Here is a 24,269-nt window from a genome sequence, read left to right on the forward strand (position 1 = left end):
TTCTAGTCTATTTCACTCCTGAAAAATACAATACCGCATGGTGGTTTTTAATTTTCTTTGATCTCTTCTTCACAGCCTCATTTAGTAAAGTAGAATTAAAAAAAATTAATTTGCGAAGGATTTAATGAATTAATTACTATTTTTCAATTCTGATAAATTAGTTAAAATGATTTATATTGTACACCATAGCAAGTACAATTAATCACGTTACTTTATTGTATTTGTACTATAAGCTAGCGGCTGGATCACTCTCATGGCCGGCGATGGACTTTGTTTGAAACAGGTCTTTAGTCGACTCCATGGAAGCATTTGAACATGTATACGTAATTAACAAACCATTATAAACTACTCATATTATAATGAGATCTTCATTAAAGACACAAACGGAGTCACAATTTTATTACACTTACTATGAGCCGCTACATTGAGCTCTTATTAAGGATACAGTCACGTACACTTTATTAGAACTGGTATCCGTAAGTATGTGACTACTTCATAAAAGTTTCTTACTAATGGTGGTGGTAATGGCAACGCCTGGGAATGGTGAAGGCGATTCTGGGGTCGAGGCCTGAATACTTCCAGGTGTCGGAATTGATGATAGCATAGAAGCATTCCTCAGATATCTGGAAGAGAGGCTCGCAGCACTTTGGTGAGACGGGAACAGTTAAATCAGTTGCAGGTTTCTTGCAGTGACGAAGAACATGTGTGAGCATTCTATCTGGACTGAACTTTCCACACACTCCATACCCATCTGCTTCAACCCCTGCAATGGCCACTAGTGCCAAAACCAGCACCAAGCAAATCACCTTCTTCATTCTCCTCCTCAGTTGTTTCCTCTGACTTGATTTCTGCAACTTAATTAATTGAAGAACAAGGAAGCTATATGTGTGTGTGTGTGTATTGTATTTCACAGCTTAATTCTGCTATGTCTTCAACTAGATATGTGTATATATAGGCAGTAGTTGCGGTTTGGAAATGAACAAAACCTTGTTCTTCCTAAAGTCTTAATCCTCTGGCTTTAAAAGTTGGAATCCACGTTTATTGATTTCCATGGAGAACGTAGTTGTTAAGCCAGTGGGTTCTCTTAAAAAAACTCAGGACTTGCCTACAGAATGAGCACATGGAAATATTGCCAGAAGCTTGATTTTTATTAATTGTAATTAATTAATGTGAACTTCTGCCTCTTCTGCTATTATTATTAATTATAAAAACTATATATATGAGTTTATTTATTTATTTATTTTATTCCATGATCACCTACTCCTTCGGTTCAATTTAGATGATGAGTCAGCATTTATTTAAACAAATCACTTCTGATGATCTTAGGGAAGGGAAAAATTTTGGGCGCATGCAAAAAACTTACAATATGATATTAAACACATTATTGAGAAGGAAAAAAAAAAGAAAAAAATAGTAAGAGAATTTTTGCATGTATGAATCAATGGTGAATCCATCCAAAATAGCTTAAACTATTTTAGTATGAGTGAAAATTGATGTTCGAGCTAATTAATAAGCCTAGCTAGCAAGCCATAACTCAATCAAATTATCGAAATAAATGTTAATAATACAAAAAATAAATTACATTATTTATCATTTGGAATAATACGACTATATGTAAAATGTATATTTCATATTAATGATTGATTAAGCAAGTTTTTTCTAAATGAAAACTCATAACGACACAAAGGGCGTTTTTGTAACCCTACCGATAATAATCCCTAATTTTAGTCTTGCCAGTTGCCTTTTCATTTTGTTCTTTCGGCCACCCCCTTCCCACCACATCCTAGTTTAAGCAAGGTTCTAAAATTGTAGGATATGGAAGAACACCCAAATGAGAATTGATTAATCCTTGACATGGCGATGTTTGCTCTCCCTCCACGCCAGCATTGATTTTGAAGACGAGGAAGAATTAATCTTAGGTACCAAAAAGCAACTTACGGGATAGGGAAGAAAACTAAAACTATCGAGGTTCTAAAAAATATTAATATTTGCTTTGTGGGAAGGCATTGGGTGGTGGATTTCTCATCTAAAAGAATCTAGATTGCCGACAACAGACTCTAATAGACAAGTGAGAGCCTTGAATGGTGTAATTTTTCTACAAAATAACAAGAAAATTTGCCTTGTTTTTACAGTTTTAATACAACATGATGGTGAGGTATAAAAAATCATATTGATTAGAATACCTTTACCAGGAAGAGTAACAACATAATGGTATCATAAAAGAAAACAATGCTATTTTACCAAAAAAAAATCTAGATTTAAAGGAAGAATGTGATGAAGATGATTTTTGGAATCAAGATGATGAGTAGGAGATGAATGAAATGCTGCAAAACGAGGACCATTGATTGGGGGAGGCTGGGAGAACTGGATGATTAGTTGAGAATAGGACTAGGGTTTTTATTAATTAGAAAGTATCCTTTAGCGTAATTATAAGTTTTAAGTTAGGAGAAATTGATAAAATAATAAAAATTACATGTCATCTTTCAAATAATTTTAAATACTATGATATGGCATCCGTTTCGTTAAGTTTAACAGTTATTTTAACAACAAGAGGTTAAATATTAAACAATGAAAGTTGAAAGTGTGATTTTCAGACTTTCAAAGATGAGGGAGGTTGTATGCAAGAGAGTTAAAGTTGAGGGGAGGTATTTGTGTTTTGGCCTCAAATAAAAAGATACCTGTACTTAAAAAAAATGATGACATGTTTGGCTTGACTTATTAATACTCCCTCTGTCTCTTATTATAATATCATTTTAACTAAATTACATGATTTAAGAAAACAGTTAAAGTTAGCTAACAACAATTAATATGCAGCAAATGTAATTTTTTTTTTCAAATATACCCTTATATATAAATGAGTCAATGTGAGAGTATAATTAATAGTGAGATAAATGAAGAAAAAGAATATATTAAATGTATTAAATTAAGGACAAAATAGGTAATAATGCATTAAATACTCAGACAAACTCAAAAAGAATCTTATAAAAAGAAATAAATCTATTTAAAAAAAGTGAATCTTATAATAGGAGACGGAATAGTAGTAAATAAATGTTGCACAAGTTATAAAAAAAAATTGTACATTTATCTATTTCTACAAGGCTTATGAATGCTCACAGCATACCTGCAATATTCTTTATAAAATGTCAATTCTGTCCCTAATAACCTAGATGAAAAGACAACATTCATCCTTAAAAAACTAGCTAGAGATGTAATTTCAACCTTTGGTCTTTATCGACACCCCACCTCACCATATTAATATAGTCAACAACTCAACTCATCATTTTCAAATACTGGGCCATTTATGTCAAAAGATGGGGAATAAGAAACAAGCAGCGTAGCGCTTTCTAACTTAGTGGTAAAACCATCGACTTATTTTAATTAGACCTACAACAATTAATTTACCGAAGGAATTAGAACCAATTAATGAACCCACTGTATAGAATATCCTATGTATGTGCTATTTAGTAGTAGATTTGCGCAAATAATCGTCCAGTGCTATAGCAAGCTCCAAACTTGATTTATGGAAGTTCATGGAGGACATCTGAGACATTCATTCATATATATGAAACTTGAAATTAAGACACAAACAAACCAATTCAAACTCAACGAATCCACCACCATTATTCGCAGTTTGAATGAAACATGTTTAACAAACTCACGAGCTTCTATATATATATATATATAAGCGAGCCCTTATTTAACGATACAGTCACTCCTTATTATACTCATAATAGCTAGCTAGCCCCTCCTGGCGACTAGTTCATGACCTGTGAAGCTAAGGTACTTTATTATTAATGGTGGTGGTAATGGCAACGTCTAGGAATGGTGAAAGCGATTCGAGGGTCGATGCCTGAATACTTCCAAGTGTCGGATTTGATGATAGCATAGAAACATGCCTCAGAAATTTGGGAGAGAGGCTCGCAGCATTTTGGAGAGACAGGAACGGTTAAGTCAGTTGCAGGTTTCTTGCAGTGACGAAGAACATGTGTGAGCATTCTATCTGGACTGAACTTCCCACACACTCCATACTCATCAGCTTCAACCCCAGCAATGGCCACGATCGCCAAAAGCAACACCAAGCAAACGAACTTCTTCATCTTCCTGCTTCGTTGTTTCCTCTGATTAACCTGAACAAGGAAGCTATGTGTGTTTGTATTTCACAGCTTCGGCTCTGTCTCGAACTGTGTATATATAGGCAGTAGCAGCACCTTGGAATGAAAAAACCTTGTTTCCAAAGTCTTAACCCTTTGGCTTTAATTTACAAGTTTTGGAATCCATGTTTATTGATTCCCAAGGAGGAAAGAAGTTGTTGATGATATTTGGAAATCTCAGGACTTGCAGATATGAAGCACATGGGATAGCCAGAAGCTGAAGTTTTATATTGTGGACTGCTCCTAGTTATTGTTATCAAAACAACATATCGGCCGAATGAAAACTATATACTCCCCGGTCTTTAATGTAACACCTATTTAATTAATTTAATTAGATTAGACAAGTTAAATAAATTAGTTAATTATGAAAAATAGGTCTTACGTTGAGGACCTGATAATTATTTTTCAACAGATTGATTCAAATTTGATAAAAATTCAACACAAGAAATATATATTGCTAACTTGAGCACCAGAACCTCACGCTCATGTTTGAGTAGCCTTGCTAGCCATAATTCAATCAAAATATACATTGACATAAATTAATAATGTTAAGAATAGGATTGAAATAATCCGGAGACAGTTATAAGAAGGAGAAAGCCAACACTTATTCTTTTTGCCCAACACATTATGAAAATGGATAATTCGGGTCTCTGGTCATCTCTTCTCCTCTATGGGAAGTGTAGATTTTTAAGTGCTTATATAATATGCTCTAATAAAAATATATTGTGTGCTTTTCTTAAATTATCATTCTAACAAAATAACTTTGGGAAAATTACAATAAGGTTCCGCCCAAGAGAATTAAATATAAAAAGTCCCTTAAAATAATCAAATTAATATGAAGTCCCAATAGATCTTATTGTAATAAATTTTATTTGTTTAATTACCAAATTATCTTTGTCTTTTTTTTAAAAGTATGCATTGACAACTAAAAGTGCAATCGTTAACAACTTAAGATGCAACAATTAACAACTATCGTGGCACAAATTAACATTTCATGTATTATATTTTTGTGATGCACTGAGAAAATGTGTTGTCAGTACATGTTGAATTCAAACAAGAAACGCCAGCTAATTTCGTCAACCTATTGGTTTATATCATAATTAAGAGAAAAACAGTTCACTTATGTATGAAACTCAATACATCTTTGAGATTAAAACAAAAACACAAACAAGTTCAAACTCAACGAATCAAACACCATTCGCAGATTGAACGAAAGACACATTATGCTTGACTCTAAATCAACACTGAAACATGATTAACAATCTCATTAATTATGAACTACTATAATGAGCACTTGTTAAAGACACATAGAGTCACGCACTTTATTACAGTAGCTTGGTAGGTAACTAGTAGTTCATAAGCTTTGTGTAAGTGCACTAGTGGGGGCGATGAATGAGATGGCACCGTCTTGGAATGGTCAAGGCGAAGCTATGGTCGATGTCTGAATATTTCCAAGTGTCAGAATTGATGATAGCGTCGAAGCATTCCTCAGAAATTTGGGAGAGAGGCTCGCAGCATTTTGGAGAGACAGGAACAGTTAAATCTCTTGCTGGTTTTTCACAGTGACGAAGAACATGTGTGAGCATTCTATCTGGACTGAACTTCCCACACACTTCGTAGCCATGAGCTTCAACCCCAGCAATGGCCACAATCGCCAGAAGCAGAGCCAAGTAAATGAACTTCTTCATCTTTGTTCTAGTTTCCTCTGATTTTCTTCAACTTCAATGCGGAAACTATCTATATGTGTTTTGTATTTCATGGCCTCTGCACTGTCTTGAACTGTGGATAAATAGGCAGTAGAAGGACTTTGGAATGAACAAACCACTTTCTCGAAGTCTAAAACCATTGGCTTTACAAGCTGGAAACTTCGGATCTCTGAACATACGCACATGGATATGCAGAAGGCTGGAGTTTTAAATTGTGATCACTGCTCCTAGTTATTGTGAAAACTATATGAATTGATTATTTTATTCTTTGGCCTAGCCTTCGTTATTCGTCACTGGGCTCATCATTGTTAAACTAAATCACTGTTGAGTCTTTCTTTATGAAGTCAAAGTTTTGGCATGGCAGTATATATTCTCCCTCAGTTCATGCGCATAACTTGAAATATTTTCCCCTTATTATATGTACACGCAACGTATCAAATAAGACTGCAACACAGGAAAGATCGAAGAAGTAATGATGATTGATAACAAAAGTGCCAGGGACAAGCATCTGGTAAACGAGCTCGTGTTTGAGTAGCTTAGCCACAACTCATCAATCAGATTATTGGAGTAAATGATAAGAATAGGAATGAAACAATCCAGAGACAATATTAAAGATTATGGAGGAAGCCAACAAATTAAAACGTATTCTGTTATCTTTCATTGTAATTAGTAATTGTCTTAAAACTTGGGAAACTGGACTTGTGAACTGCATCTGCTTGTGGGAAGAATAGGGCACTCAATAAAATCTGACCCAGAAGCGTCCACGCACAGATAAACTTGATAAAGCTGGCTGTTGTGTCTTGAATCCACATTGCACTCAATTCCAGGAGTAAACCCAACGCCCTTCTTTATAGCCTCTTTAATTCTTTGTAAACTGTACGATCCATCATCAGCTTTAATCCCTGAAAAAAAAAAAAATCCATTTCCTCTCAATCCTTACAACCAGATTTTGCCGTAGTCATCATCTTTCACCTTATTAATTATCATCAGAGATAATAGCAAAACTAACATATGACCAAGTGTTGATTAGAATGTACCTGCGTGGTTGAGGATGTTGAGGAGGTTGGCTTTCTGCTTGAGTTTAAGAGCAGTTTCAAAGTAGTCACGCTGATCAAGCTCAGATTCTGAGCAGGTTCCATGTTTTTCCCATTCATGAGACCAAAACCTCAGGTTGTTGCCACTTGGACAGCTTAGTGATGGCCAATCCTTTTCCATATTGCTAATCAGTTCTGTAATCTGTAACAACCATTTTGATTATATATTACCACAGCATATGAAGCCTTTTTTATCCATTGGTGTTGAAGAAATGAAAGTACCTGAGATTTATCAAAGACGCTATCAGGATTACAGTTAGAGGGCCAAGAGCCATCCTTGTTGTTAGGCCAGAGTCCATGAATGCTGAAATCTGCTGCAGGTTTTCCAGTCTTCGGGTAGCAACAGTTATGCTTTGTGTCACAGTATGCTCCTGGCCACTGTACAAATATATGCGCACACACACACACATATATACACCATTATCATCATCATTCACAATTCCAAATATATTGCAGCGTGTGCTAAAATATTAAACGACTCAACCCCAGCAGAAAATATGATATTTACCTGCTGAACAAAGTAGAAAAAATCAAAATCCTGACAACTGCACAGTACTGATAGGCATTGTAGTACTATAAGTCTGGACAGTAAGGAAAAGTTGGGCTTCATCTTCACGGTCATCTCTATATATGATCTCTCTATCGAATGCAAGTAGCTAGGCAAACTCAGAAGGTGCATATATAGAGAGTTCATCATATATCATTGCTTTGAGGAGCAAGCATTGAGTTTTGCGTCTGTTTCTGGAGTTACTTGTTGTGAAGGTTGGGACTTCTACCATCTTCTGTCGTCAAAACGAACAAATGATGATAGATATAAACAAATAATATTATTCAATATATCATATATGTATGTTGAATGAAAGAAATAGTTAGGTGGCATGTTTATTTAGGTTATAATATATGGTTGTAAAGGCAACGATGAATGGAAACATAAATGGTGATGATGTTGCTTGCGTGCAAGTCAAACATAAATACAAGTTTGAAGAGACGCTAGCTAGCTTGGCGTGATTGTGATCATAAAGTTTGCCAATGGACGGTGACTTTATTAAGCATTAACTAAAAAGCATCTTATATGTGAATGTTCTATTTTACTTGCAAACTTGTTTCACCACCATTGTTTCTTTCTTTATTCAGACGCGTGTCAGGCACAACCAAGCTATCGGCACTTGCAGCGCAGGTTTTCGTTTACATTATAAGTAAAAAGCTTTTTTAAAAGAATACTTGATCCATTAGATATGATTGGTTGGATGGAGATTGACAGGATGAGTTTTGATTTCCTTCTGAGAAGTTCTGATTTGTGCTTCCACGTGTGCATACATATGAAATGACGTCCAAGATTATTATAACAGAACAAGCACCTTTTTAACAGTATAATTACTTTTCTGATAATCATCAACCATGGTCTATTGCCCTACTTGATTGTAAATATGAAATGCAACTCTGCTAATAAGATATATAAACTCTATATGATAAGGCTGTTATATAGAATGAAAATCTAAGGAAGCAATCAGAAAGAAGGGAACTGAATATGAGAGGGACACTTGGAGGAAGGGAAGATAGGACAGTCCATGAAGTTGGAGGCAGAAATATCAACACACAAGTAAACTTGGTAAAGCTGGCTGTTTCCAGAAGAATCCTGATTGCACTCTATGAATGGAGCAAACCCAGTTGATTGCTTTACAGCAGCTTTAATGCTGCTCAAGCTGTAAGACCCTCCATCTGCTTCTATTCCTATATAAAGATACACACACATATATCTGTATCAGAAATATAATCCAAGTTTATTAATTAGTATGTGAGATTTTTCTGATTTAAAAAGCTGAAGCTTTTGGGAATGTACCAGTATTAGAGAGAGCTTGGAGGAGGTTGGCTTGTTGCTTGAGGTTGAGAGCAGAAGCAAAGTAGTCATGTTGGTGAAGGACAGACTCAGAACAGGTACCATGTTTGTCCCATTCATGGCTCCAGAATTGTATTCCGTTACCGCTTGGGCATGCCAGTGTCGGCCAATTCCTCTGTAGATTACTTATCAGATCTGATATCTGTCGTCCAATACATAAAATCAATCAATAATATTTCATGTGACATATTATAGGAAAGAAATGAATCAATTATAGATGTATGACCCTTTCTTTGTTGTTTTATATTCCTTAATTAGTTAGGTTGTCATTTGTTGATTTATTGAATCTCGTCCTTGACAAGATTACTACGATGATTAGGACTCACAGAATAATGAATCTGAGCGAATCAGATCAAAGCATTGAACTGAGTAAAGTACTTGAAACTGCTATACCTTTTTTTTATTTATTATTTGATAGTTATGGGCCAAGCTGCTGCTGTTTTAACTTTTTATAATAACTTGAAACTGTTTTACTTCCTTTATTTGGTAGCTGTATAATTTTTTTCCTAAATAATTTTTTATAATAACATATTTTGTTTTATTTTTAAAATTAAAGCAACAATTTCAAGAATTTAATTACATATTTTTATTTTAAGGAATGTACCAACCTTTCATAAAACCAAAAACTATATGAAAAAAAGTTTTAGCAAAATGAAAAATAAAAGTCTATGCAATTTTGACAAAACTATTGAGAAATATACGGAATTTCTTTTATCTACTCTTTGTTTTCAAGGAAAATCTCTCAAATTTTTTTTTAAATAAAAAATTGTATTAAAGGAATTTTTAATTTGCAAAAGTTAACGTAAATATTCGTTGATATTACTATAAAATATAAAATTTACATAAACCTATACTATTTAAATTATGAAACTAGCAACTGATGAAAACAAAATAAGCTTCTACGCATGCCTAAGAAATCAAGCAATGGCCCCCAACGTATGGTCAAGATTGTGAGTAAGAATATATATATATATATATATATATATCTTGACCAAGAATATATATATATATATATATATTCTATTCCAACGAGCACAAGTTCATATCCCACGACAGACAAGGTACCGTTTCTGCCGTTCCAGGGATCAATTTTTCTTGGGAGGGTACAAAAACAAACAAATTTCATCTCCTGAATTTTCAATTGGATCTGTTACTTATATTTTCTTCTCCAGCACAGGACAAGAGGAACACAACATTCAAATGGGATTATCTTTAAATCAAGCTTTGGTCAAATGAAGTAAAACGCGAGGAGCAAACAAGAAAGGGTGAGGCTTGCTCATAACGGATTTAACTTTTCAGTTTGCAGAACCTGGGATTAAAGAAGTAAATCAAAAACTGAAATTGGTGTACAATGGCATACCTCAGATTGTTTAAAAGGGTTATTAGGATCACAGTTTGATGGGTATGAACCGTCATTGTAATTAGGCCAGAGACCATGAATTCCAAAATCTGCTTCAGGCTTCCCACTTGTTGGGTAACAACAACTCTGTTGTGAGTCGCAGTATGATCCTGGCCACTGAAAATCCAAAAAATCCCAACTTAAGCAACCAAAATCCATTCACAGATCAGAATAAAAGGCAGAAACACACGCACAAACCTGAAGAACAAAGTAGAAGAAATCAAAGTCCTCAGAAACAGAGAGAACTGACAGATATTGCAGTAGCAGAAGTTGTATCAAGATGGAGACTTTAGACTTCATATTGATCTCTGTTTGGGGCTGCAATTTGTTGAAGTGAGAGAGAATGGGGAATAGAGAAATGGGTTATACGCAATTTATGGAATGTTGGAGAACGTGATACATTGAGAAATCAATTTATGGGCAGAAAAAGGTGGGAAGGCAGAGAGAAACAGAGAGTATCTGAGATGGTATATGCTAATCAATCATTATCAACGTTTGATTTCGTTTACGTGTGAAACCCCTCCATGATTAACTATATATAATCACGCGCGCCGTCTCTTCTACTTTATTTTATTTCGTTTTATTTTCGCTGGGCAAGTGTTTTGGAGAGATTAAAAAATCTAAATAAATTATTTAATTATAACATATATATTATTATACATCAGTTTATAAGCTAAGTAAATTAGTTTAGAAAAGAAAACCACAAATATAAACACAAAGACACAAGTCAGCTAGTTGTATTTGCTGTTTTAAAAATGTTTTAAGGGCATCGTTTAACTTTAAAACAAGGATGTAGCTGATGTTAGCTAGCAAAGTGTCTTTTACCAGTATATTGTGATTTGGTTATGTTCACACTTGCTTTAATTTGAAAGATTTCTTTTTAGTGAACTGAGTCAGTTTGGATTTGGGTGTTTGTTTCCCATGTGAATGGAATAGTTTTACCATGAGCCGGAGATATGAAACTGGATTATTAATCATCATCATCATCATCATTAATTACGTCAAATCCAACGTGGTTGAGTTACTACGCAGCATAATTTAATTGGATTGTGTGAGTTTTTTCCCCCTACAGTCTCATATGTATAGAGTGCCGTGAAAGTCAAATATTTATTTAAGGTTGGCAAAAAAAAAGAAGCAACACTTTAGAGTTTAAACAACTAAAACTAATAATTTAATTATTGATTATTGATTGATTGTGATGTTGTTTTACTTGCAATCTCATGCAATTCACATCACATCACATCATAATGGCTTGTTTTTATAAAACTTTTATACAGAATACAAAATAAGTACGTAAGAAAAAATGTCTGGACTTATATAAAAGTGTTTATAAACACTTAAAAGAAGCATATCCAAATGAGTATATAAATATATTTAATTTACTAAATAATGCCAGGAAGTTTATTTTCATTATATAAAGATGCATTACTTATAATAATTTTTTATTTTGGAGTAAAAACTTGGAAATCAACAAATACAAGACAAGAAGAACAGGAGAAAAATTCTATCCTCCTTCATCAAACTGCACCTCGAGAGGTGGTGATTTATGAATAATTTAACTCATCATGAGTTTCACATAAAGAATAAAATTAAGACTATATTGATTTTGAGGGTGGAATATTTTTGGGGAGCATGACAACTAAAGAATAATCTATAAAAATATTAATATAAAATAAAGATATTCAATTATAAATAAAGGTTTAAGTTGTAAAAAAAATCTGTTATTTATATAAGACATTTTAAAGAATCATTCACTTCAACAAAAAAGAATTAAAATCTTGGTTGGAGGAAAAGAAAATGGAAGTAGAATCAAACGAAGGGAAGCGAATATTAGAAGGACATTTGGAAGTGGTGGCAGGGAAGACTGGACAGTGGATGAAGTTGGAGGCAGAAGTGTCAACACACAAGGAAACTTCATAAAGCTGGCTGTTTCCATAAGAGTCCTCACTGCACTCTGTGAACGGAGCAAACCCAGTTGATTCCTTTATTGCATCTTCAATGCTGCTCAACCAGTAATACCCTCCATCTGCTTCTATTCCTGCACACACGCGAGTTTGTTTAGATTGGATTTTGGAGAATACATTAGTTTTCTGAAAGTGACTTTATGATGTCTGAAATAAATATATGAAATGAGTTTTGTCTTAATTTGTATAAAAGCACTTTTTCAAATGCTTTTAAGGGTTACCAAACTCCCCTGAGTTTCAGTTGAAAGCATGGCCTTGGGGAGAAATCTATTTTTGGTTTTGGATGGATGTTTAGATAAATATGGAGGAAAGCCTTGGTTTGGATTAAAACACACCTTTTTAAGCTCTCCCAAACACCACAACATATATATCAGCAATCCAAGTTTAGTCTGTGAGATTTTTTTTTTTTTTTTTGATTGAACAAGATGAGTTTTCGAGAAAGGTATATATACCAGCATTTGAGAGAGCTCGGAGGAGGTTGGTTTGGTGTTTAAGATTGAGACATGCCGCAAAGTAGTCATGTTGGGGAAGAAGAGACTGAGAACAAGTGACATGTTTGTTCCATTCATTGCTCCAGAATTTTGTTCCATTCCCGCTTGGGCATGCCAGTGTTGGCCAATCCTTCTAGAAATTCCTCATCAGTTCTGATACCTTTTCTCATTTACATTAAATCAGTCCATGTGGAAACTATACATTAAGAAAAGAATATGAATTTGGTAACTGTTATTTTACTTTTATATATGTATATGATAAACACCAATCTTTCATCTATACTTGAGAGAGATTGGTGTTTGATAAGAAAAAAAGAAGCAAAGCAAAACTGAAATTGAAGTACACTGATATATACCTCGGATTCCTTAAATGGGCTATTAGGATCACAGTAAACTGGACGTGAACCATTTTTATAATGAGGCCAGGGACCATGAATTCCAAAATCTGCTTCAGGCTTCCCAGTTGTTGGGTAACAACAAGCTTGCTGTGTGTCATAGTATGATCCTGACCACTGAGAGTCCAAAAGTCTCAAATTAAACACCCATGTTTTGTAAATCCCAAACACAACCTTTGGCTGAGAGATTAGATTAGAAAACACAAATACTCACCAGCTAACATGAAGAACAAAGTAAAAGAAATGAAAGTGTTGAGTAACAGAGAGAACTGATGATAGGCTTTTCAGCAGCAGAAGTTGGATTAAGATGGAGACTCTAGACATCATAATGATCTCTGTTTCTGGCAGCAATTTGATGAAGCAAGTGAAGATGAGGTGTAGAGAAATAGGTGATACAGTGAGAGATCAACTTATAGACAGAGAAGACGAAGATGGGAAGCCAGAGTATGGTGTATATATGATAATCAATCACTGTCAAATAAGAATTAAAACTACTTTGACGTAAAAAGAAGTTGGAAATTGCAATATTTTCATTCACGCATCTAACAGGTCAAAATCCCAAAAAAAAGAAATAATGTATGTTGTAGTATTTTGCAGATGTAGTCAAATTACATCAAAAAGTCTTTTAATAAGTTATGAATTGATGATAACAAGTGTAATAACTAATGACAAAAAATGCCCTGACAATAACAAGTTTGATAGCTCTTTTTTTTTTAAAAAAAAATGATATAAGGGCATTTGAATCATTTGACTACAGTTGCAAAATTCCAGATTAAACACCACTTTTTTTTTTTTTTTGGATTTTGACCTCTAAGTGTTTAAATTGAAATATTGCAATTTTCAACTTCTTTTTACGTTATTTTCCCTTTCATAAATGAGTACCGTTTTAAAAGTATTTTTGTCCTTTTTTAGCAAATTAAAAAAAAATCTTAAATATTAACATCCCGTAATGACATTTGCATGTATTCTCTGTAAACTAAAATGATGAACAGGGTGATATTATTTAACCTTAAAACAAGAATGTTGATTATGTTTGTTGACAAAGTCTCTTCTAATCAACACCACCATTTGTTCAGAGTTAAAGATTTAAATTGAAACAACACCAAAGAGTCAGAAACGATAGGACAAAAAAAAAACCGTTTACAAAGCAAAATCAGGCAACACGTTCATGAGGTAGATTACAACAATTATTAAACAATCTAAACTTTGCTACATCGGCCGCATCCTTAAAAATGATAAGAGCAAGAGGGGTTGTAGGTTCTTGATCCCACCCAACCTGGAATCTAATATGAGATATTAGGTTTTGTTGGGTTAGAGGAGAGATTTCTTGTTTGCTTCATAAGAAGAAAAGAAGGGAGGTAATTATAAATTGACAAACATGCTCTTATCTTTATATTTAAACTACTTTAATCTTTTATTACAATATTTATATCAAAATTATTATTTCTTAATTTATCAATTTCAAAAAAAAACCAATTACCTCAATTACATGTGATAAAAAATTATGATAAAACTAAAAAAATAGAAAATATGATAAAAAGTTTAACATTCTATCTCATTCATTTTATAATTATAATACATACACATGTGTATTAAGATATATGATATGTATATATTATATAATTATAATACACAAGTTATGACATGTATATATTAATATATATATATATATATGCATGTTTGCAACTTATCTGATATTATAATACACACACATTATGATATGTATATATTATATAATTACAATACACTATCCTCTATTAATGTATACTTATCATATTATATTATGAAAAAAAATTGCTACCATGATAGAAATATTATATTATCATTTTCAAATATCGTTAGTGGCTGAAAAGAGAAAGAAGTGAGAAGAAGGTTTTTAACAAGAGGGGTAAACTTGGAATATTGAAAAGTTAGTGTGGGTAGTTTAGTCAATATCAAACATAATATTTCTCTCCCCTCTAAAAAATCTTAAATTTGGAGGAGAGTACTAAAAGACAAATTTATTTTCTCTCCTCCTCTCTATTTTTCCTAACCAAACACACTTATTTCATCTATTTCCCTCCCCTCTCCTCCCTTCCCCTCAATAACCCTCCAACCAAACAAAGCCTTAGGCTTTGCTCACGCTTGCTTTAATTTGAAATACTCCTTTAATTTGAAAATGGATCTTATATTTAATATGACAACCGTTCTTTTAAAACCCATTTAGATCAAAATTTTCAATCTATTCAAACGATTAACCATGATAGAAAAGAAGAAACCTTAAAATTTTAAAATCGCTATCATGGTTAAAAGAAATAAACTTATATTACGAGCCACATCAATCGTCCACTTGGGTCTTGGACTTTCAAAGTCCAGAAATATCATTCAACTGTTAGCCCAAACCAAACTTACACTTTCAAACACACGAATTGATAAAACATTTTAATATAAGTCTTAGAGCCCATTAGTCAAAAGTCAACACTATCAAATGAGTGTAATACGCAGAGTCGTAAATATCTCCGGCCTTCCAATGACCTCCCATATCAGATAGTAGTAATTAAAAGTATTAGTTTACAGCACTAGAGTATATGGGCCCTATGTGGCAATATATAACAAGTCAGCACATAGAACAAAAGCAGGGAGGCTATACAAGCTATAACAGCACACTATGCCTCCGGAGCCTTCCCTGATGGGCCACCACCTGAACTATCGCCTGAAAATGTTAAACCACGGGGTGAGACAAACGCCTCAGTAACCAACTTTCCAGCTCATCATACATACTAACATGTGCTCGTGAGGTGTCAAGTGGGATAATTATTAAATCTCAATATATATCACTGAAAATACAAATATGTATATTCAAATAATCTCAATCATCCAAATCCTCATTACGGGAGCTAACACACAAGCCACATAAGTCTATCCCTCACTATAGGGGATCAAACCGACCTATAGGCCTATCCCACACTTTGGGGGACGATTAAATAGTCACAAAGATTCATCCCTTATTACAGGCCTATTCCACACTTTGGAGGACGAATAAAAAGCCACAAGGGTCTATCCCTTACTCTAGGGACGAAGGAAGAAGCCAACCAATGTGCACCAATGGCGGCCTTACCACGTGGTAGGATAGCGCTCAATCCAAAATCCAAATAACAACCAACCATTTACAATATAACAAAAATGTCTCAATCTTTTCCCAGTATAATCTATAAGATATAAATCATATATCTTTTCCAAACACCTCAATCACAATTCCAAAAATCCCACAAGACAATTTTTATAGCTCAAAAGATATAATTTATCTACTTGAGTTTCAAATAACAAATCACTATACCAAAATAGCAAAATACTCACAAACAACATATTAGCACATATAACAAGTGGAAAGTGGTTACCTCTCGCCAAAGCAATACTAAGGATTACCACAAGGTCAATCCTTTGCTCAACCAATAATTAATCTACACAATTAATATAACCACATATTAATATAAACTAATTAATTAATTAATTAAACTTCTCTATATTATTTAAATTTCTAATTTAATTAAATTATTATTTTAAATTCCCGCAACTCTCATAACCCAAAATTATTAAGTATTTTAGCAACAATTTAAAATTTCTAACAAGCCAAATTATTTATTTACTACCTCCAAATTATTTACCTTAATAAAAAGGATTTTCAACAATTTCCAAATATAAAATTATTATGTTATAAACTCTAAAAATCTTCATTTAAGTTTAAGCCTCAAAATCAAACTATCAAAAATTCAATAATACTTCAAATATTTATAAATAAATAATCTAATCAAAACTTTAATGGTATAACTACCATATATATATTTTTCCGTAAATAATAGACTTTTTAGCTACAATAATTATTTTAAAACCTCCAGTCAACCAATAAATAAAACTAAACCGATTAAAATCTTAATAATATGCCAAACAACCTAAATAAATTACTTAACTTGAATTTAATCGGTAAAAATATGGTATATCTCATAAATGACAGATTTTCAACTAAATAAATTAATTTAAATACTAAAACTAACAAATAGAGAAATCTAAACTGGTTAAAATTAACACCTCATTCACTTCTAAATTTCTATAGTCATCTTTTATCAAAACTCAATACTTAGATCATATATAAGTCTCAAAATTTTCTCTAATAACTACAATAATAATGTAAATAGGAAGCTTAAAATATACAAAAAATATTTATAAAGAAATTTTGATAAAAAGAAGTAATTTTATGTACCTAAAATATCTGCAAAGCTTGCCCTCTTCTTCACCGGTATGCTCCTCCCACTCTATCTCTCTTTCTCTCGTTCCTCACCCACTCTATCTCTCTTTCCTCCTTGCGTCTGATGCGAAATGAATTTGGAGGGGGTATTTAACAACCTCAAATATTTATTGAGGGGGTCGAATTCTACCGCAACCCCCTCCAAATTTCTACCTCTCCTGTCAACTTTCCACCAAATATATTATTCTTTTATAAAATAATATTATTTTATTATAATAATAAAAAATATATATTTTTTATATAAATTCTAAAAATTAATTTAGGATATTACATTTAATAGCGTATAAGTGTTTCTTTTTAAGCAGGGAAGTATTTCTTTTTAAGTGAAAACTTTAAATTCCATTCTTTTTAAAAAGAAATTGATTGGTGAGAAATTTGTAGATAGCAAACTCCAAAAGAACAGGGTCAAAATGGTCAAATTAGTTTGAGTCTGAGTTGAGAATAATGATATGACATAGATATCACAGATTTGAATTCTGAGAAAAGTAGTTGCAAAAGAAGTCACTCCGATACGCGCAAACAACAACAGAGCACCGAGGGAGAGAGAAGACTGAGAGGGCGAAGACTTCCATGATTGACGCCCTCTCCGTCCCCACACCCGCCTGAGCTCCCCCGAATCAGCCCCTCCATCCGTCATCTCATGTTTTTCTCGCTTTCACCCTTCGGATTTTCATGCGACGATTGAATGCCCGAACTCGGGTCAGTTCGAAATCTAAGATGGATCCGAATCCGATTAAGCTTCATCTTCGTCCCAGTGGTCGCTCAGGTCTCTTTTCGCGCAATCCCAAGAGTATTTCCAGGTCCCACTGTTTTGTTTTCGCTTCGATTCCGATCGCCCTTGCTTTTTTCATCTGCTACGCAATCTTCTCTGGCATCAGTTCGCCCAATTCCGTGATAACAAAATTTGCGATCGTTATTGATGGAGGGAGCACTGGGACCAGAATTCACGTGTTCAAGTACAGATTGGAAGGCGGAAATCCGGTTTTTGATTTTGGGAAGGATGGTTTGGCTTCGATGAGAGTGAGCCCGGGTCTTTCTTCATTTGCGGGGGAGCCAGATGGGGCTGGACACTCGCTTTTCGAGCTTCTGGATTTTGGAAAGAGTAAAATTCCGAAGGAATCTTGGAGGGATACGGAAATTCGACTAATGGCAACGGCTGGGTTGAGGATACTGGAAGTAAATGTGCAGCAGCGGATCCTGGAATCATGTAGGAGATTGCTCCGTTCGTCTGGGTTTAAATTTAGGGACGAGTGGGCTTCTGTCATTACAGGTTCTCTTCCTACCGACGCTGCCACTTCTTGTTTAACTTCTCAATTCTGTTGCATTAGTGTAGAATGTAAGAGTTCCGAGGAAGACAACACGATGAATGATACTCATGCAGATAACACTACTAACCGCAAAATAATACCTCTGCATTAGTAGAGTCTTCTTTGTTTTTTCTAATTATTCTCTTTTTCATTGGACTATCAAAGAAAGATATTAACTTTGGTGTACTAAACGAAACTACAAATGTGATCGCTTTATTGGCTGAATGACTGTTTTCAATGCTGTCTCTACTCCATCTCAATGCGCAGAGAGTTGCAGGAGATAGGCATGCGAGTTTAAAATTTTAAGGATTGGGGATAATTATTCAAGCTGCATTAGCTCCATGGTCATTGGTCATTGCATGTTGTTGTTCTATGGTAACAGCTTCCATTAAGATAGAATCATAGAGTGGAGCCAACATCATTATCATCTCAAATGTTTGAATGTCTGAAGGTGGTGAAGTTGACATAAAATATCACTCTTCCAGAATGGGTCTTATAGGACCGGAGTAGTAGTATTTTGCATTGCATTAACCCAACTTTAGAAACTCAACTTCAGAGCGTCCCCATTCCAAACGTTAATGTCATACAACTTTCAGGCTAGGTAATTATATAGGGCTCGCTTTAACCAGATGGTGTATCGATAATGTTGATTCCAAAAATAGAAGTAGGAGCCTCATTTGATATCTATTAGATGTATGAAAATCTGGAAAGGAAAAAGGGAGTTGGTAGGTGAGCTAGATTATTCCAACAAGAATATTTTTACAAGGATTGACTGTTTCAAGACCTGAAACTTCACACGTCTAGTCAGTTTATAACGCCATATCTTTCACTGTTTTGCTTTCTTTTTTAGTTACAGATTGTCTTGATCTCTATGTTCGTGTCATAATGATGATGTGATTATTGATGCTTTTTTCTTGTTTTCTTCCCCTTCCCTTTCTTTTTGTCTTACAATTTTCAATAATTCGATGAACCAGCATATGTGACTTTTTTCTGCTTCACTTCTTCTGATGTGATGATTTAATATTTGGTTGTATAGGTTCTGATGAAGGAGTGTATGCTTGGGTTGTTGCAAATCATGCACTTGGCACACTTGGAGGTGATCCTTTGCATACAACAGGAATTATTGAACTTGGTGGGGCTTCTGCTCAGGTACTGCTTTCACTATCTTCCTTTACATATTGTTGTTTGTTTTCAAAATTTTTGAGTCTATTGTAATATTCAGAACCAAATTGTTTTGTCTCATTAGACGATTAATGACTTGATCACAATTATTATGAGACACACAAGCCAATAATTAGAAGCAAGATCGGCTATTCTAGATTGTTGATGGTAGGTGATTCTCCTGGAAGCTTGATTCAATCCACAACTCTTGTCCATTATACTCCTCTAATAAACTGATCATAAAGAAAGAACCTTACAGACAAGTTGCTAACTGTGAATTATGATTTTGCTTCTTAAGCAATGGTGAAGATTGTGGCATTCTGTGAGCGGTATTCTTTTTGCATATAGAATGACATCATTGCTGAATTACATGCATATACAAGTTGTGCCTGAATTGACACGGATTATGGGTAAGCATTTTCCTGTACAGAAAGAAAGCAAAGCTTCAGAATCTACCACTATCATTAGATTGCAAATGGTTTTGTTTTCCAACGTCATGGGAAACTATTTGATAGTTAATATGCTACAAAACCCTTCGAGTTTCAACTAATCGGTTGTTTGGTTTATGAGTTATAATTTTAAGCTAGAATCATACTCTTGGGGAGCGTGATGTATGGAACTACTGCTTAGAGTTTTTGCTTGACTTTCAGGTTACATTTGTATCAACCGAGTCATTTCCATCCGGGTTTTTACGTGCTGTTAAACTTGGGAATACCACCTACAACCTTTATAGCAACAGCTTTCTTCATTTTGGTCTGGTAATTACTTTTCTCTTTGCTGTATTCTTTAGGCTCATGTTACTGGCTGCCTTGCTTGTTTTAACATTGGTGATTACCCATTTCACTGGGCTTGCAATGATTAGGGCACTTGATTTTCTCACTAATCTCTTGTTGCCCTTCTTTCCTGTACATTTAAGAAATTCGCTGGATCAATCTCTCAAAATTTAATGGCATTATCTAATGAGATTGATAGGCTATAACTGAGCATTTGTACACATGAATTACAGTCATACTGTATTCTTAGAGGCCTTCTAATTGTTGCAATTTTGCAGAATGTTGCTCATGACTCATTGAGGGAAGCACTTGCATCTGGAGATTTTAACATGGGTAATTTTATATGCATCATTCTGGGACTGATTTCTCCGTCTGGAGTATCTTTAAACATAATTTTCATTAGATATATACTTTATTTCATGGATTTGATTGGTGCGTTTATGATGACCTTAAAGATTTACATTCGTCATTCTTAAAAAATTGTTAACATCTTGCTTTCTCTGGAAAAAAGATTGGTTTAAAGCTATACTGATGTGATCTCCATACTGGATCTAATATCTATTTTGGGGGTAAAATATCTATTTTTGCTTATTATACTGAATCTAATATCTGAAATACTGATTCTCTGGCTACCTCGTATGATAACTTCCTAATTCTTGGTTGGCTATCCTCATTTATGGCATGCTGAACTGCATATACTATTTTCTGATTGTATAAGAGTTTGGTATTGATTCTTAATTATCCTCAGTGCAGCTCCTCAATCTCTTCAGAAAGGGTTGCAAATTGATCCTTGCACTCCCAAAGGCTATTCTCACAATGACGAGTCATGGAAGCACTCTTCTGGTTCAATGAAGGAAGAAAACCAATATCTTTCTAGTCTTCAAAGTAGGGGAAACTTTTCAGAGTGCAGATCTGCTGCGTTGATGCTATTACAGAAAGGGAAAGGTCATATTTGCTTTGCCAAATTTGTATTCAGTTATTCACTTTACCATAGCATATCTTCACTTTTTTGCTTATAGTTGCATTTTTCCCTTCATGTTTTGATCCATACAGAAAAATGTTCCTATCAGCATTGTGACATAGGATCAACTTTCATACCTAGACTTCAGGGAAACTTTCTTGCCACAGAAAATTTCTTCTATACATCAAAGGTATTCTTTCTTGATGGTTAATTACCATGATTTTAGTGTCATACATGTGTGCATTTTATCATTACTGTCTTGATCGGATGCATCTCAGATGGTAGTAATTTTATGCTACTGTTGTCCATAAAGTATTGGATTTGCATGCAACTTACTCAATTCTACTGTTTCTTCATTGGTGCTGTTAGTTTTTTGAATTGGGACCGAGGGCATTTTTGTCGGAGTTGATGACAGCGGGTCAAGAATTTTGTGAAGCGGATTGGTCAAAGCTTAAGAAAAAATACCAGTCCCTCGATGAGGAAGATTTGCTTCGGTATTGCTTCTCTTCAGCATACACTGTTGCCTTGCTTCATGACAGTCTTGGAGTTGCTTTGGATGATGAAAGGTACATGTCCTTGTTTATCTTTTTGCTGATGTGAAGACAAAGACTAACAGTATTAGTTGGGACCGATTACTTAGTCTGAGATGAAACAGACAAATTTTGTTAGGTCTGTTTAGATATCCTTCTTAACGTGGTTCAACAAGGTTGATGATCAAATCCAGCTGTCACATGTGGCACCATGCATGACCGTTAGATATTCATTGCTGGCTTGTCATGTATCCAGAATTATATCTTAAACTGGAAGATAAGTTATTGCCATACCCCTTTGTTGAATTGTTTCAGACTGGGGTAGAAGACTCTAACTTTCAAGATCCAGTGGGATGGGATTTTTTTTTTTCCCCTCTCCGTGTGAATGTATTTAAAATATCCATGTGTGCCTGCTTATGCTCTTATCAACTTATGATTGGTTGTGTTTGGTTTCATCATGTTGATTCATTTTCGCATTATTTTTGTGGTTAACTTTAATTGATTAGAATTAATTTTCCAGGATTAAAGTTGCTAATCAGGTGGGAAGTATTCCGCTGGATTGGGCTCTGGGAGCTTTCATCCTGCAAAGCACAGCTGATTCAGATGTACAGGACCATAATTGGATTACCAATATCAGCTATGGATCACCGTCACTCCTCTCACTTATTGCCATTTTTGTAATATTCTTGTTTACAGCATGGTCTATATCTAAGTGGAGAAAACCTCAGCTAAAGACAATCTATGATCTTGAAAAGGGGCGGTATATAGTTACTCGAGTTGGCAGATCTTGAATACTTTAAGGGCAGGACCAGACTTATGTTCCTGGCTTGCATATACGGAAGCGGTATGTGATGATAAATATGGACTATTTTTGCCTGGTGCCCTGCCATACCCTGAAGTTCATACTTGGAAATATTGAGATAACTCGTCATTGGCTTTGGATGCAGCAACATGTAAGGCAACTCCTGGTGGGAGTAGAGTAGCTAATACCACGTAGTTAGTGGAAGTGAAATCTAGCAGCTGGCTAGCTTGCCCCCTGCTGCATCCGTTGCACAAGACAGTAGTCCAAAAAGCGGCGCAGAGAAGCCCTATGAGAGTTGTTCAGGAGAGATTAGATGCTGAATTCTTCAATTCAGAAACACCTTGTTTAATTTGTGATTGCTTCGGGTCTGTGTCAAACACGACATAAAATGATTGAATTCATTTTGCTTTTCAGTGGCCACACTCAAACAGAAAGCTTTCTTCGTTTTCTGACTCAAAAACTAGGCCTAAGATTTGCTAAACTGACATTTATGTAGTGCGAGTTTTGAAGAAAGATTTGCTGAAGGTCGTCGGGGAAGAAGAGGATAAAACACTGGTCAATTGAGGCAAATGTTCAGTGAGCCGGGGCCCAAACAGTAAATTGTGGCAAAATATGTATCGTTTTTTCAAATGTGTTTTCTTATCTCTTGTTGAGGGGTGTTTAGATTAATTTTTCACAGATGATTTTATGAAGTTTGAAGTAAGTACGTGAGAAGAGTTTTATTTTTACTTGTTTGAAAATATTTTTAAAAGTGCTCATATGATATGCCAAACTCCTCAGATTAGTTTTTCTTTTTTCCCCGTTAAAAAAAAAAAAAAGTTTTAGCCAATAGCTCTGCAGCTTCATGTGATTAAAATATTGATTTTGAGCTGTGAAATAAATTGTTGGAGGCTAGAACTATGTATTTTGAGAGATCCACATGGAGCAGTTTTGCGATTCGCTACCTTAAGTGGCGGGCGACCTTACAACCACCTCAACCCTCAAACTCTTATCTCAGAATAAAAAAACAAGAAAACAAAATTGCGTCCTCCTTGTTCCGCAATAATAAATTATCATATCTTCATCGTCAAGGATAATCTAACCACTTCCCCTTGTTCAGTCCGAAAAGATAATACCAGCGAAACACACTAATTTCTGGTGCAATAACGTCAGATCAAAGGCTTATCACTAGTTTTAATGGCAAGTAAAATGCGACTCTATTTTCAATTAACAAATACAGGGGGCCAAGTTAATAAGGAGAGACCATTGAGTTCAAGATTTGAAATATCTCTCTCCTCCCGTTAACCCTTTCACCAAAATTTTCTAAAGAAGATGGGTCCCACGATTTTCTTAGTGAAAAACACGTAGACGGCAAGG

The 24,269-nt window shown here is 34.5% G+C and overlaps 5 protein-coding genes and 1 pseudogene across 7 annotated transcripts; 1 reads left to right on the forward strand and 5 right to left on the reverse strand.

The window, feature by feature from the left end:
• Nucleotides 1-509: 509 nt before the first annotated feature.
• LOC114720526 (uncharacterized) lies at nucleotides 510-815 on the reverse strand. The gene has a single exon (XM_028906166.1). The coding sequence runs from the start codon at nucleotides 813-815 to the stop codon at nucleotides 510-512; it is 306 nt and encodes a 101-aa protein (XP_028761999.1).
• A 4,436-nt stretch (nucleotides 816-5,251) lies between these two features.
• LOC114720489 (uncharacterized) lies at nucleotides 5,252-5,913 on the reverse strand. The gene has a single exon (XM_028906134.1). The coding sequence runs from the start codon at nucleotides 5,837-5,839 to the stop codon at nucleotides 5,528-5,530; it is 312 nt and encodes a 103-aa protein (XP_028761967.1). The 5' UTR covers nucleotides 5,840-5,913; the 3' UTR covers nucleotides 5,252-5,527.
• Nucleotides 5,914-6,317: 404 nt separating this feature from the next.
• LOC114720487 (ribonuclease 3-like) lies at nucleotides 6,318-7,703 on the reverse strand. The gene is made up of 4 exons (XM_028906132.1): nucleotides 7,460-7,703; nucleotides 7,174-7,329; nucleotides 6,895-7,093; nucleotides 6,318-6,759 (listed from the first exon to the last, which is right to left on the reverse strand). Exons 1-4 carry the CDS (start codon nucleotides 7,646-7,648, stop codon nucleotides 6,536-6,538), a joined length of 768 nt encoding a protein of 255 aa, XP_028761965.1. The 5' UTR covers nucleotides 7,649-7,703; the 3' UTR covers nucleotides 6,318-6,535.
• Nucleotides 7,704-8,294: 591 nt separating this feature from the next.
• LOC114720488 (ribonuclease 1-like) lies at nucleotides 8,295-10,558 on the reverse strand. Its single transcript, XM_028906133.1, has 4 exons — nucleotides 10,446-10,558; nucleotides 10,209-10,364; nucleotides 8,792-8,990; nucleotides 8,295-8,682 (listed from the first exon to the last, which is right to left on the reverse strand). The coding sequence occupies exons 1-4, from the start codon at nucleotides 10,545-10,547 to the stop codon at nucleotides 8,459-8,461; spliced, it is 681 nt and encodes a 226-aa protein (XP_028761966.1). The 5' UTR covers nucleotides 10,548-10,558; the 3' UTR covers nucleotides 8,295-8,458.
• A 1,440-nt stretch (nucleotides 10,559-11,998) lies between these two features.
• On the reverse strand, nucleotides 11,999-13,424 carry LOC114720527 (ribonuclease 1-like; annotated as a pseudogene).
• A 4,463-nt stretch (nucleotides 13,425-17,887) lies between these two features.
• LOC114720484 (probable apyrase 6) lies at nucleotides 17,888-23,419 on the forward strand. Of its 3 annotated transcripts, XR_003737976.1 has the most exons (9): nucleotides 17,890-18,649; nucleotides 19,723-19,835; nucleotides 20,498-20,605; nucleotides 20,899-20,953; nucleotides 21,374-21,565; nucleotides 21,674-21,771; nucleotides 21,951-22,147; nucleotides 22,632-22,955; nucleotides 23,059-23,419. XR_003737976.1 is itself a non-coding variant. In XM_028906130.1 (8 exons), the coding sequence occupies exons 1-8, from the start codon at nucleotides 18,052-18,054 to the stop codon at nucleotides 22,258-22,260; spliced, it is 1,371 nt and encodes a 456-aa protein (XP_028761963.1). In that variant the 5' UTR covers nucleotides 17,888-18,051; the 3' UTR covers nucleotides 22,261-22,625. The 3 variants fall into 3 exon arrangements, 2 of the variants coding, with proteins under 2 accessions (XP_028761963.1, XP_028761962.1); XM_028906130.1 differs by lacking the exons at nucleotides 22,632-22,955; nucleotides 23,059-23,419 and adding an exon at nucleotides 22,251-22,625 and having other exon boundaries at nucleotides 17,888-18,649; XM_028906129.1 differs by having other exon boundaries at nucleotides 22,632-23,419.
• Nucleotides 23,420-24,269: the final 850 nt, after the last annotated feature.

The sequence above is a fragment of the Neltuma alba genome, unplaced genomic scaffold (genome assembly GCF_004799145.2).
Source record: "Neltuma alba isolate B1F8T4 unplaced genomic scaffold, ASM479914v2 tig00011988_pilon, whole genome shotgun sequence".
In the NCBI taxonomy this organism is placed as follows: Eukaryota; Viridiplantae; Streptophyta; class Magnoliopsida; order Fabales; family Fabaceae; genus Neltuma; species Neltuma alba.